The sequence below is a fragment of the Pelobates fuscus genome, chromosome 9 (assembly GCF_036172605.1).
Source record: "Pelobates fuscus isolate aPelFus1 chromosome 9, aPelFus1.pri, whole genome shotgun sequence".
NCBI classification, from domain to species: domain Eukaryota; kingdom Metazoa; phylum Chordata; class Amphibia; order Anura; family Pelobatidae; genus Pelobates; species Pelobates fuscus.
In genome coordinates, this window is record NC_086325.1 from 166,104,331 (window position 1) to 166,118,952 (window position 14,622).

General features: G+C 42.4%; 1 protein-coding gene across 3 annotated transcripts in view; it reads right to left on the reverse strand.

Moving 5' to 3' along the window:
• The window catches only part of PNPLA7 (patatin like phospholipase domain containing 7), a 150,924-nt gene that overhangs the window by 27,317 nt on the left and 108,985 nt on the right, over positions 1-14,622 (reverse strand). For all 3 annotated transcript variants that reach the window (XM_063433004.1, XM_063433003.1, XM_063433005.1), the window contains 2 exons: positions 8,380-8,562; positions 5,165-5,283 (listed from right to left, as the gene is read on the reverse strand). In XM_063433004.1, the coding sequence (XP_063289074.1) occupies positions 5,165-5,283; positions 8,380-8,562 (302 nt within the window). The remainder of the gene's footprint in view (positions 1-5,164; positions 5,284-8,379; positions 8,563-14,622) is intronic.

The following is a 14,622-nucleotide window of genomic DNA, read 5'->3' on the forward strand; positions in this document are numbered from 1 at the left end:
CGGCTTAGCTGCGTATAAAGTGATTTTCCCGAGGGCCTTCCCTTAGTAAAAATAAACGAAACTGCTATTGTACATTGTATAGTGTTAGCACTGATAGACAAGTCTGCTGCCACACAAAAAGCATATATATATACAGACAGACCTATTCAGGATGCCTGTGAGGCTAGCTTTACATGCTGTGTAGAGAAAGCATGCCTGCACTAGGCTGAAATATCACACAGAGTTAGTAGGAGATATATTCAGGGTGCTTATTTTTCAGACCGTTTTCTACACCCGGTACTGTCGGTTTTAATGTCTATCCCAGGGCTCTATCAGAACATGTTAAATTCACATGATCGGCTAAATTACAAGGAAATGGAGATGAAGGGAGATTAAATAAAATTTGTTTTAATCTGGAATTTGTATTGAACAGGTTACTAGATTGCACGTTATGGCTGTTCTGGAATAATCACTTTGTCCAAAGTGTCCAGTTTTCAGCCGAAATGTAGCAGTGTCTAATTGTGTTCCTCTGATTACAACATGTGTGAGTCACAGCTGTTTGTAGCAAAACAAAAAAGGGACCTTTTACTTGCCGAGAAAGAAGGGTGGTCTAAAACCTGGATATGGCAGAGTTAAAGAATAAAATGCTTAGTATCACTGCATGCTGAATAGCGGCTGTCCGCGTTCGTTTGCAGCACAGACAGCTAAATGTACACCCTTATTGTGTGATGCAATCTTAAAGGACGGCTGAGGATCATGAAAGATCTGGGGTTTTTAGCCATTGTTTATGTGGACATTCTGTAGCACTCACAGATGTAGGACTGTTTATTTAGATACAATTAGATAATTAGTAAGAGCCCCGTGGTGCATTAGCCCCAGTTAGGCGAGGGGGGGGCTGCGTTAGGCGAGGGGGGGCTGCGTTAGGTGCGTTTGGAGAAGACAAAGTCTCATCTGCTCTGACTCCCTCGGGTAGGTTCAGCTCAGGACAAAACACTATTGGTTACACGGCCTTCGATCCCCTGCAGGAGGTACTTACAATGAAGGATGAAAACACAAATACAATTCTTTGTAGTTTGTAAGATTAATACTAGCAGCTGCCATGGTAACAATGCTGGTTTTTATTTCAGACAAATTGAGTGATTGTGGTCAGGGCTGAGTGACTTTGTGTGCACCTACATAACCCACAGAGCTTGCTCACCAACATCTTCTCCGTCAGTCTATCCAACAGTAGGGGGGGTCCAAGAACACAACACTTTAACATTTTGCAATTGGTTTAAGTACAAGTGTCAGTCTGCTGTATGTGTGCTTGGAGATCTGGAGAAGCAAATTGCAACATTGAGCTGGATTGACAACCTTTAGAAAGGGCTTGCTGGTCACTGGGCAGAGTTTATTGGGGGCAAGTAGTGGAGTTGGAGGAGAAGAGACAGCTGAGGATCAGGCAGGTCGCTGGGTGATAGTTACAGAAGGTGGGGGAGCAGGGAACCTGTCCTAACTTTGTACACCCCAGCAGATTTGCCCACTTGAATGAAGATGTTGAGAGTATGAGCTCAGGAGTGGCCGAGGGAACAGTCCCTCTAATACACCTGGGGTTGAGTATGTAAGAAAGGCTAGAATGGCTGTGGTGGTAGGGACTCTAAGTAAGTAGTAATCTGCCACTCGTATTCTCTGCAGTTGTCTTATCAAATTCTATAGGTTTAGAATGGATACTTTTTTTGCATAAACAGAATAGGAAAAGTATAGAATTGAAATGTATGTGAACAGGTTGTTGATCCAAGGAAAAATCGGATTGCCATGATACGGTCAGGAAGGATTTTCTCCCCTTTTTGTGGCTAATATTGTGTTTTGTCTTCTGTTGGATCCACAGCATAAAATAATGGGATTTACGGTTGAACTTGATGGACTTTGGTCTTTTCTTTAGAACTAGACAACTATGTAACCAGTGATAAACTTAACATGTAAACAGATGCATGAAGTGGCCACAGCAGTGATTACTGTGTTACAAATGTGAATACAACTGCATTGCTTAGGGCATACGAATTTACAGATATACACAGTTGCAATACTAAGGGCCAAATATGATTGCACTGCCTAAAGGGCCACTGACAAAATAAAAAAATAAACAATCCCTATTTAGCAGATATACCCTAAAAAAAAAAACTTTCATGCATTTAATTATGCATTCATCTGTAACATCTTGCAAAAGTGAAGGATCTCTTGTCTGCAGCTCAATGAGAAGTCTTTGCAAGGCAGTTGCTACCTCTTAACCCCTTAAGGACACATGACATGTGTGACATGTCATGATTCCCTTTTATTCCAGAAGTTTGGTCCTTAAGGGGTTAAGTTTATCTTCACTGAGCTAAACAAACCAGGAAGTAACAGGACCATTTGGCTGATTGACAGCCAGGGGGGTGTAACCAGGCTAATTTATAAAAGTGTACATTTTTATTGAAATCTGCACTTTTTTAAAAATGAAAATGAAAAAATAGAAAAGATGACACCTCACACATAAAGCATTCAGCTAAAGTGCATTAGATGTTTGGAGTGTCCATTCGTAGTCCCTATAGATGTACTTCGCACAGTATAGAAAGAGGAGCATAGCGAGGTGCAATACGGCACTCTGTTGTTTACAATATAAATTCTATTGTGTATATTGACATTGCATTTAGCATTATTACACTCTGCAGTGAGTCAAGTAATTATAACAAAGTAATGTCTACAAATTACATCCTGCATCTGGCCGTGTACCTGTGCACCAACCGGTCATTTGGGTTTAAGGCGAGCCTGACACGCATTGATAAACCAGCGACCCGAGCTGTATTTCATTGTTCTTGGCTTATTTACATGTCTCCTTAAATCACTGGGTTCATCCACTTAAAACCAATCTGCAGTGAAATGAAAAATCAGCTGCGAAGTATGGGCTAAAATATCGGCTTTTGAAAAATGCCTTTTTGTACAGAAAAATGTCCGATTATTCAAGCTCTCTCATTGAATACCTGACAGGTGACTAAACTAATTGACGAGGAAGCGGTTCCTGTAAAGTGCTGATTGCCCTTTAAGTCAGAGACTGAACAGATGCAGGCTTTAGCCCACGCTGCAAAGAAAAAAAAAAAAATCTGTCGCTTGTGGAGGTGGAAATCAGCCGAAACCAGCCGCATCCTCAACCATTTCACTGCCAAAACGCATTGCTCCACTCGCTGTAATGCAAGGGTTAAATGACGAATGTGCCAGCTAAAATATTTAATACAGTAATTCATTATCACAGGTTGGTATGTTGTGTTTTGGGGGTTTTGGGGGTAATTAGCAGACTAATAAAACAAGGGGTGCTGGTACAGAGAACTTCCTGGCCCTGCTTGAATAAAGGTGGGATCCTTCCTACAGGCCATACCTGCTTCAATAAAGGTGGGATACCTTCTAAAGACTATCCCTGCTTCAATAAAGGTGGGATACCTTCTAAAGACTATCCCTGCTTCAATAAAGGTGGGATACCGTCTAAAGACTATCCCTGCTTCAATAAAGGTGGGATACCTTCTAAAGACTATCCCTGCTTCAATAAAGGTGGGATACCGTCTAAAGACTATCCCTGCTTCAATAAAGGTGGGATACCTTCTAAAGACTATCCCTGCTTCAATAAAGGTGGGATATCTTCTAAAGACTATCCCTGCTTCAATAAAGGTGGGATACCTTCTAAAGACTATCCCTGCTTTAATAAAGGTGGGATACCTTCTAAAGACTATCCCTGCTTCAATAAAGGTGGGATCTGCCATCCTTGCTTGAATAAAGGTGGGATCCTTCCTACAGGCTATCCCTGCTTGAATAAAGGTGGGATCCGCTATCCCTGCTTCCTACAGGCTATCCCTGCTTGAAAAAAGGTGGTATCCTTCCTACAGGCTATCAATAAAGGTGGGATATCTTCTAAGACTATACCTGCTTCAATAAAGGTGGGATCTGCTATCCCTGCTTCAATAAAAGTGGGATTCTTCCTAATGGCAATGCCTGCTTAAATTAAGGTGGGATCCTTCCTAAAAGCTATGCCTGCTTGAACAAACATGGGATCCTTCCTACAGACTATCCATGCTTGAAAAAGGTGGAATCCTTCCTAAATGCTATCCCTGCTCCAAAGGCTTCTTGAAGGCTATGCATGCTTCAATGAAGGCTATGCATACTTCCTGCAGGCTATCCTTGCATGGATAAAGGTGGGATCTTCCCTAAAGCCTAACCCTGCTTGAATAAAGGTGGTATCCTTCCTAAAGGGGATCCCTGCTTTAATAAAGGTGGGATCCTTCTTAAAGGGTACCCTTACTTCAATATAGGTGAGAACCTTCATAAAGGCTATCTCTGCTTCAATAATGATGGGATCCGCTATCCTACTTGACTGAAGGTGGGATCCTTCCTACAGGCTATCCCTTCTTCAATAAAGGTGGGATCCTTCCTACATGCTATCCCTGCTTGAATAAAGGTGGGAACCTATCTAAAGTTTAACCCTGCTTCAATAAAGGTGGGATCCTTCCTACGACTATCCCTGCTTGAATAAAGGTGGGATCATATCTAAAGTTTAACCCTGCTCGAATAAAGGTGGTATCCTTCCTAAATATGTTTCCATAAAGAATAACAACAATGCAATATAAACGTCCGCACTATGTCCCCTCTGCAGTCTATCATTTTATCATTATTGAGAACACCAGGGGTACAAAGTGTTTCCATGATAAATCTGTCACAGCTGAGACACATCAAAAGGTCTGAGAGCTGGAAATCGTTACCCAAACGCGAGATGTGCCAAAATTAAAAAACAATCAAATCATTTTCAGGCATTTTATGTTTCTGATCAATTTATGGAACTACAATCACCCCCAGCCTCTGTCTGGCTATATCCGCATGTGTGAATAGGCACACTTATATCCCATTTATAAATCTCTATACATACTATACCAACACGCGTTTCGTGCTTACTGTTGGAGATATTATTTAAAGTAAACCCTATTATTTGGCTCTGAGAATGGGGAACACTGTGCAGTATTCCGAGGCCTCCAATTAGGGGATGAGAGAACATTGTGACGACTAACTGGTGGTGGAGGCTCCTGTTAGGGGTCACGTCTTGGTTCCAGAGCATTAAAGGAACACGCCGAGCACCATAACCAATACAGCGTCAACCACGAAAGAAAGTGTCCCCTAAATAAAAGTCCCTCACCTGGCTCCTCCTCCTCCCAGCACCAGGGCAATCGCATTCCCTGTCAGGACTCTGGCCAATCGGGAGAAGTCGCAGTGGCGGTCTGGCGGCTTCTGAGAAACTCGCTCGTACATCTCAATCTGAGCAGAAATGAGAGCAGAGAACAGGCAATCAGACAGGCAGTAAGATTTTAGGTGTAAATAATACTGTAATTATTCTGTCACATTACTCGGCAAGCAAAGCTAAACACACTGAATTCTGGCAGATAATCCACCCGTCTCATTAACTAGCTTTTCATGGGCGATTGTAAGGAGTCTCCGAACACCAAATATTAAATCCTGGCTGGGACAACTTATCAGCTCAAAATACGTTCCCTTTCTATATTAGCAACATAAAAAGCAAAGTAAATATTTTGTACATTTTGTGAATGAAGAAAGCATGAGGACGTTTATTGTCCCTGATTATCTGGGTAAAGCGCCTGGTTCAGGGTGACATTCAGCAAGGAAAGCTGGAGATGTAATTGAGTGCAGGACTGTGATATCGGAGTGATCAAGCAAAAGGCCCAGAAACGCTGACAAAAGCAAGTCAAGAAAGCATGTAATAAATCGCCCCTGAATTTCTGGCAGTCGGGGGTAGCGGCTGTGATCTTCTGGTCTGGGCCGTCAGCGTGACTGTATGGTGTCACCTCAGTGCTCGTCAAGGATAAAAGAGGAACAGACCCCAAAAAACTTCAGCAATAAGGATTCAATCTTTATTAACCCCCTAACACAGGGAATACCTGCAAATCACTGGCTCTGAACCCACCGGTACAATACCCCCTCCCCACCAAATGTCCATCATTTCTCTGTGAACCTACAGCTTACTGGCCATATGAGGGCCAATGGTTAAACCATAAAACCCACCGCTTTACAGAAAATGTTTTAATAGTACCAAGCATCTCACTGTCCGAGAACAGAGCGAAGCGTCAGTGGGAGCTATATAGCATTAACGAGAGTGTTTCAGCACTAATAAAGATCACCAGTCCTTTCTAGGAAATAATACTCTATTTTAGGTGTTATTTTATTGAAATAAATGAAATGGAGTTTATTTTAGCTGCCCAACCTTGCTTAATATTTCTGGTTTATAGGCAGACCGTGGCATTGTAGAGGAAGGATTAAAGGGACACTATAGTCACCTGAACAACTTTAGCTTAATGAAGCAGTTTTGGTGTATAGAACATGCCCCTGTAGCCTCACTGCTCAATCCTCTGCCATTTAGGAGTTAAATCCCTTTGTTTATGAACCCTAGTCACACCTCCCTGGATGTGACTTGCACAGCCTTCCATAAACACTTCCTGCAAAGAGAGCCCTATTTAGGCTTTCTTTATTGCAAGTTCTGTTTAATTAAGATTTTCTTATCCCCTGCTATGTTAATAGCTTGCTAGACCCTGCAAGAGCCTCCTGTATGTGATTAAAGTTCAATTTAGAGATTGAGATACAAATTATTTAAGGTATATTACATCTGTTTGAAAGTGAAACCAGTTTTTTTTTTTTTTTCTTCATGCAGGCTCTGTCAATCATAGCCAGGGGAGGTGTGGCTATGGCTGCATAAACAGAAACAAAGTGATTTAACTCCTAAATGACAGTGAATTGAGCAGTGACATTGCAGGGGAATGATCTATACACTAAAACTGCTTTATTTAGCTAAAGTAATTTAGGTGACTATAGTGTTCCTTTAAACAGGCAAACATAGTTTATCTATGGAAAGGGGGAGATTCAGAGGTCATTTTTGAAAAAAGCACTGGTTTAATGAATACGAGAGGATCTGTATATGTGGCAGAGGGACCCTGTATTTCCAGTCTCCTGCCCACTCGCAGTAAAAGAAGATATTGCTTGGACATATGGCTGCTCTGTAAGAAGGGAAAGAGTGGCTGGTCCTGGGGAGTAGAGTAAGATGGAAGTGGGAGCTGGGATAAGGAAAATGGGGTAAGGTCACATGTTAGCGGGCACCGTTTACTGCTGATACACACGGTCTACGCTGGCAGGAGAGCAGCATCACTACTGTTACAGCACGATTTCTAATATGTCTACTTATCTTACAATTGGAAAGGTATGTAACTGTAGGTGAGCGTTACAAATAAGGGATAAGGGAGCCAGCTGGTTAATGGCAGGCAAATTACTGAGAGAGAGGGGGAAGGGACCTCCCAAGACAGAGGATGATATTAAGAATTGATATTTTACAAGTCCCGAGTTTCAATAGAACCCCCCCCCCCCTTTTTATTTTTTAAAATTCCCAACCAATGCCAGAGTAGGATGCTGGGAGTTGTACTTTAGAATTACTTGTGGGTCCTTTCATTGAATAATAAGCAGAGCGACGGTAGATTGTGAGGACTCCGAGGCTTGGATCTGCATTTCGATATAGTGATCTCACCATGTTACAGTCACCCCTTTTATAAAACATGTTCCCTGCAGAATCCCACGGAGACACAATAACGAGTTCTGCGAGGGTGACAGAGACATCTGACTGTTCTAATTATACACAGAGTGACATTTTCGTCATAGCTCACAGGACAGGGAACATAAAAGGGAGAAATCAAACAGGACCAGATGAAATGACAGCGTTGAACCCTTCTCAGTGTAACATGGCCTATTGCTGCATTAGTAGAAAGAAATAAATTTTATATATCGTGTGCACCAGATTTACGCTTTTTTCGTTGCTTACATTTTGCACAATTAGTGCAATTCATTAAACCATGAACTCGCGGCAGCTGATCCGTGAATTTCAAACCTTTCAAACCAAAAGCCAAGCTGGCAATATCCTCCAACTCAGCTGGGATTTATTCGCTAAACTCCGGATCGTACAGAAATGGTCACAGCTGGGCTATTCTTACTGGGTTTCAATTCACCACAATGTTGTTTTTTTGTGAATAAGCCACAGTTAATTTATTTTACCCTAAACATTTTAAATTCAATAGTCAACTGCTGACAATTCATGCTTTAAATTCTCAGGGGTTTCCAGTAAACTGTGCACGAAGGAAAACCCCAAATATTACGTAAAAATATCCAAACTGCAGAAAAGTTTAAATACCACAATTTTGATATAATAATTGCAAATCACTTGTCAATTTCCCAGAAAGCTCAGTTTAGCGCATTCACCCATTTGTTTTTAAAGTCTGCTCCCCTATGTGTTTCATTCATTTCTGTAAACCCCAATAAGTTTGCGTGTTCCAGCCGGGGCCCAAGGGGCCACTCTCTCACCAGTTTAGGTAGGCTTCTCTTAGAGAAAACACGATGGGGGCAGCTGAGATGCAAATGCCCCGAACACCAGCTCCTCATATTGAGCCATTCCACCGTGCGGAACGGCGGGGGTCCGTCTTCCTTATGGAGCAGAACGAGCTGTTTCTGTGCCCGCACGGCTGTGTTCTCCAACATCTTCTCCAGCTGTGAAAGAGAATGAGACAGGCCACCTTAACACACGGATTATTCACATAGCACCAACGTATTCCACAGCAATGTACAACGAATAAAGACAAAAACACAAACCCCACTTTATCGCAAACAGACCAACACGGTAACAAGCTTTCTATTATAAATATACAGTAAAAATACTGGAAGACAGGGAGTCAGCCAGTCTCCTGACATGATCTTCACGGGCAGCTTTATAGTGGTTCTACACCGTGTTCCAAATTATTATGCAAATTATATTTTTCTCATTTACCTAAATACCTGATGTAAATAACAGTCAGCATAATTCTCATGTTATCAACTATTAAGAGTACAATTCAAATTGTATTGAACAAACCTCCTAATGATAACAGTATTTTTTTTAAACATAAAAAACGTATAATACACTGTTCCAAATTATTACGCACAGTAAGTTTCAAAACACTTTAGGTTGTAAAGAACTGAAAATTGTCATTTGTTGTGTTTGCAGCATATTTACTGAAATCAAAAGCTATTTCGATCAAACTTATAACAACATTTTAACTTGTTAAACATTTTCACAGGTCACGTTACATTTTAACATAGGACCCCTTATTTGATAGCAGCTTCACAAGTCTTGCATCCATTGAACCTGTGAGTTTTTGGACAGTTTCTGCTTGAATTTGTTTGCAAGATGTCAGAATAGCCTCCCAGAGCTGCTGTTTGGATGTAAACTGCCTCCCACCCTCATATCTTTTGCTTGAGGATGCTTCAAAGGTTCTCAATAGGATTGAGGTCAGGGGAGGATGGAGGCCACACCATGACTTTCTCTCCTTTTATCCCCATAGCAGCCATTGATGCAGAGGTATTCTTTGCAGCATGAGATGGTGCATTGTCATGCATGAAGATGATTTTATTACGGAAAGCATAGTTCTTCCTTCTGTACCAGGGAAGAAAGTGGTCAGTTAGAAACTCAACATACTTTGCAGAGGTCATCTTTAAACCTTCGGGGACCCTAAAGGGGCCGACTAGCTCTCTTCTCATGATTCCGGTCCAAAACATGACTCCACCACCACCTTGCCGACGTCGCAGCCTTGTTGGAACAGGGTGGCCGTCCACCAACCATCCACTACTCCATCCATCTGGACCATCCAGGGTTGTACGGCACTCATCAGTGAACAGGACTGTTTCAAAATTAGTCTTCGTGTATTTTTCTGCCCAATGCAGCCGGTACCACTTGTGAGCATTGGTTAGTGGTGACCGAATAGAAGGTTTATGCACAGTTGCAAGACTCTGGAGGACTCTACACCTTGATGTCCGTGGGACTCCAGAGGCACCAGCAGCTTCAAATATCTGTTTGCTGCTATGTAATGGTATTTTAGCAGCTGCTCTCTTGATCCGATGCATGGATCTGGCAGAAATCTTCCTCAATGTGCCTTTATCTGCACGAACCCGTCTGTGCTCTGAATCAGCCACAAATCTCTTAATAGTGCGATGATCACGCTTAAGTTTTCGTGAAATATCTAATGTTTTCATACCTTGTCCAAGGCAATGAACTATTTCACTCTTTTCGGCAGCAGAGAGATCCTTTTTCTTCCCCATATTGCATGAAAATGGTGCTCTGCTTAATAATGTGGAACACCCTCCTTTAGTAGTTTTTCCTTATATTGGGCTCACCTGGCAATCTAATTATCACAGGTGTCCGAGATTGTCTTCCGTGATCAAAAGAGCCCTGAGACACAATGCCATCCATGAGTTAAACTGTGAAAAACAAAATATTTAATCTTTGTGACACTTAGATAGAATTTGCACAATAATTTGGAACAGGGTGTATTGACCTCTGAGCACAGACATGGCCTGAACTGGATATCCGATTTTAACACCTACACGGCGTTGATACATTTGTCAGCGGGACAGTGTTTCATTTGTTTCTCTTGTTATCTCACAGCTAACGGACTCTTTTCTTCCCATTAAAATTAAGAATAAAAATAAATTAATAAATAACGTGTCTTTATGCTTAAAGAATTTGCAACATTTGAGCACTACATAATATAATTTAAACGGAGATATATTTACAGATCACACACACATATATATATACTGTAATGTCCTAAAATATGGCGTCTGCGCTAGCTTTGCGAGAGCATTGTCTAAAGCTGCACTATTTTATCACCTCACGTCAGTCACATTAGACATGGAATCAGATGCCCCCTCACTCTCAGTAGCTTCTTAGCGTTCTTCTTTCAAGAACAAAACAAACCTAACTTCAATCTGCTCGCTAAAATGCGTTGCAGCCAAATGTTTCAAAATTTACGTGGCGGTTTCCATGGCGCTAGCAAAGTGCAGTTAAGGACAAGATGCGTGGCGTTTATCACCACAAGACTTTATTGCATTCACTACATGAAGAGAGTATTTTTAATTGCAATAAAATACGTGCATGACAAAGCAAGGAAAAGCATGCGGCAAAAGGACATAGATTTCCATTACGGAGACAAAATCTGTCCAAAATGCCAAGGGGTGTGTGGGTGTACAGATTCCCTGTGCTGTACTGCAAGGCGCGGATTTAAAGGGAAACCATGGTCAGAAATGGCCATGTGTTTCTATGTATTACTAATATTATGCACAATGTAGATCATCCATGTCAAACTCGCGGCCCACAACTGATATTTATGCGGCCCGTGGGCAGGGAGCACTGAGTGTAAGCTCTCCCTGCTCAGCTCCCCGCAGTGATCCCGGGAGCCGGAAAATTACGTCACTCCCGGCATCACTGCGTTGGGCGAGGGAGCTGGGCAGGTAGAGCTTACACTCCGTGCTCCCTCACTGCCTGTCCGCCCCCTGCCCACCTGCCCAGCAGCCCCACTAGACCCCACGTAAGAAACCAACCCAGTCTGTGTGTATGGCTGTGTGTGTGTGTGTGTGTATGGCTGTCTGTGTGTATAGCTGTAAGTATGGCTGTCTGTATGTATGGCTGTTTATGTGTCTGGCTGTCTGTGTGTGTATAAGTTTTGACTGTCTGTGTGTATGACTGTGTATGTGTATTTATGTGTGTGTGTCTGTCTGTGTGTATAGGTGTATGGCAGTCTGCGTGTCTGGCTGGCTGTGAGGGAGCTGTACGTCTGTCAGTGAATGTGTGTGTCTGAGAGTGTATGTGTGTGTCGGAGTGATTCTGTGTGTCTGTCAGTGTATGTGTATGTCTGTCAGTGAGTGTGTGTGAGTGTTCCAATGAGTAACGGGAGGATCCGCTTTTTTAAAGTGCGGATGGGGCCATTGGGGGTATGCCAGAGGACGGCCTCTGAGACCTCTTCCGCCAGGCGAGCGCTCGCCGTTTCGGTTAGGGTTGGTAGGTTTAGTTTGGACAGGAACGTGATGTCTTGTGGGGTGGTTTGGGGTCGTGTCGAACGATTCTATAGCTCTGTGAAGTAGGTCAGGAATGTGTGTCCTATGTGATCTGGTTGGTCGCTAATGCGATCGTCGGCCGGTACAGGTTTGTAAGATCTGTTTTGATTGTAGTCATTGTTTTAGGGCTTCTTGCTAACAGGGAGTCTGTTTTGTTGCCGTGTTCATAAAATGTTTGGTTGAGCCACATGACGGCTTTAGAAGTATCCTCCATGGTCAGTCGTTTTAGTAGATCTCTTGCAGCAGTCACTTGGGTCGGAATTTGGGGTTGTGAGTCATGTTTATGTATTTTTTCGAGGCGGTGTATTTCCGCCATAGCAGTCATAGGTGACTCTAGTGTTTCTTTGACTTTGTAAATAGATTCATAATAACGATTTCTGGTAAGTTTACTACAAAAGATAATAATTTTAAAACTACATTGCCGGCACAATTTGAAATCAATGCTAATGCAGCATATCTGTAGCTCTTTATGGTTTGATGGTTTTCCCTAGAGAGATTAGAGACTCGATTGTCATATCTGTGGAAATTGATTGTCTGCTGGGTTTTGTGTGTTACTTCCGTGTCCGTTAAAAAAACAGCACTTTACATTAAATGCCCACTCACTACGTAAATCATATAAAAATTGTATATCAAGGTATAGATATTGTCAATGACAAGTGACTCCTACACAAAAAATGAAAGCTTTCTCAATAAATAAAGCGGTTGGGATCTGGAAGGGGGAGCCTACTGAGTTAAAGAGACTGAAATACTTCGAAATCAGTCCAGTTTATGTAAAAAAATATAATTAGAGCAGAGTCATCATAAATGGAAATGTTTTGCAACAAATTCGTTTTTACTTTCATCCTTGCAGGAAATCCTGATTTTCTGGCAGACAGGAGGCAGCCATTTTTGTGTCTAATCTGGTGTTTTATTTTAAACAACTTTAGATAAATGAAGCAATTTTGGTATATAGAGCATACCCCTGCTGTGTTACCGCTCAATTCTCTTCCATTTTGGAGGTAAATCACTTTGTTTATGCATCCCTAACCATATCTCCCCTGTCCGTGACTCACACAGCCTCTTTATACACTTCCAGAGTCTACAATTTTTGCTCACTTTATTACGATTTATTTGAGAATGTTTATTGTTCTGCTCTGTTAACAGCCTGCAACATCCTAGTGTGTGCTTAAAGTTCAATTAACAATGCAGGAGATATGAACTTCTAAAGTAAACACAATGTGCTGTTAGATATGATGAAAAATGAAACCATTATTTTTTTTTTTTTAAATTCTTTATTTTTGTAGTGCTTAGAATTACAAACGCGTGTATTGCCACGACAGCAGATACAGGCCGATGATATAACAAAGAATATACAGTTCCATGGCATTCATTGACAGCACAATTTTTTTTTTTTTTTTTTAAAGAAAACAGGAACAGGCTAGGTGTAGATGTCTATAACATTAGTTTCAATCAAGCTAGTGGCTACGGACGGTAGGATAGACATTTTGAGTAACATCAAGAATGTATAAAGGTTAACATATGATATACAGGCTTAGGTAATTCGCTGCATTGTAGGGTACATTACATTAGTCTCGATTAGAGTCCTGCATAGCAGGTTGATCCCAGTGCCTATGTTTACGTGGTTAGAGTGTCACAGCATATGCTAAACAGGCTAGTCTGACCATCTATTGCTGCCTACCATGTTAAGTAATCACAAGAATGCTAAGGTCAACGTTTGAGGTACATGTTAGGCGGGTTCAATGTTAATATTTCTATATGAGCAGGTGTAGCAAACCCTGCGCTTATAATGCATGCTAGGTACATGAAATGGGAAACGTGTAGAAGGAACAGGCTACGGCATGTTCTAAAGCAGGCACGGTATGGAGAGTAAGTTAGTGACGTTCGCTTACTGGGTATGTTGGTATGCTTAGGGATCCAGAGACATGCCACTGTCCGAAGATATGCTGGGCTAATCTGCTAATATGCTGAGCTAATATGCTGAGCTAACATGCTAATCCTAGTATAACAGCTTTAATCATAATAACACGATAGTGACAGACAATATTATGTTCAATAGGAACACATAGTGCGAGGTGGGTGTCCGGGTTGTGGGTCGTTGCCAGCGGTGATAATGTCCCTTTAAGTGGGCCCCTTCAGCCTATGCCCACCTGGTGAACCGACCTCTCCAGCTTGGGGTTGAGCAGGAACCCTGTGCTTACAGGTAGAGTATTAGTGCACCCTAGTGTATTCAGAGGCATCAGCAGCCGGGGATGAGTCTTGTCCCTGTAGGTGCTAGTCAGCCGTGTCTTCTCCGGTCCTGGTTGTGGTAAGGAGTTGTTTCTTACCAGGTGTGTACCCGGTGGACGAGTGTCTCTGCCCTTCAGGTCCGTTCCAATGGGGCTGGCTGTGCGGTTGGCGGATGATGTCGGCAGGGGTTTAGTTTGGCGGTGGAGCCCTAGAGGTTGCGGTCTGTTGGGGCCCCCCTTTGTGATGGGCGGTCTGCAAGAGTCTCTCACCTTTTTCTGTGACGCCTGTGCCCGGCTTTTGTGTGGCAGATTCATGCTGGGTGCCCCCGGTCTTCGCTTTATCCACCTGGTCTCCGTGTTTTTTTTCCGCTTTCGCGGTGGTTGGGGTGAGTGGTGGTTGTGCTGACGGGGGTGACCCTTCTGAGTGGTTAGGGGTGTGCGTCGGTTCGTTGCCGGT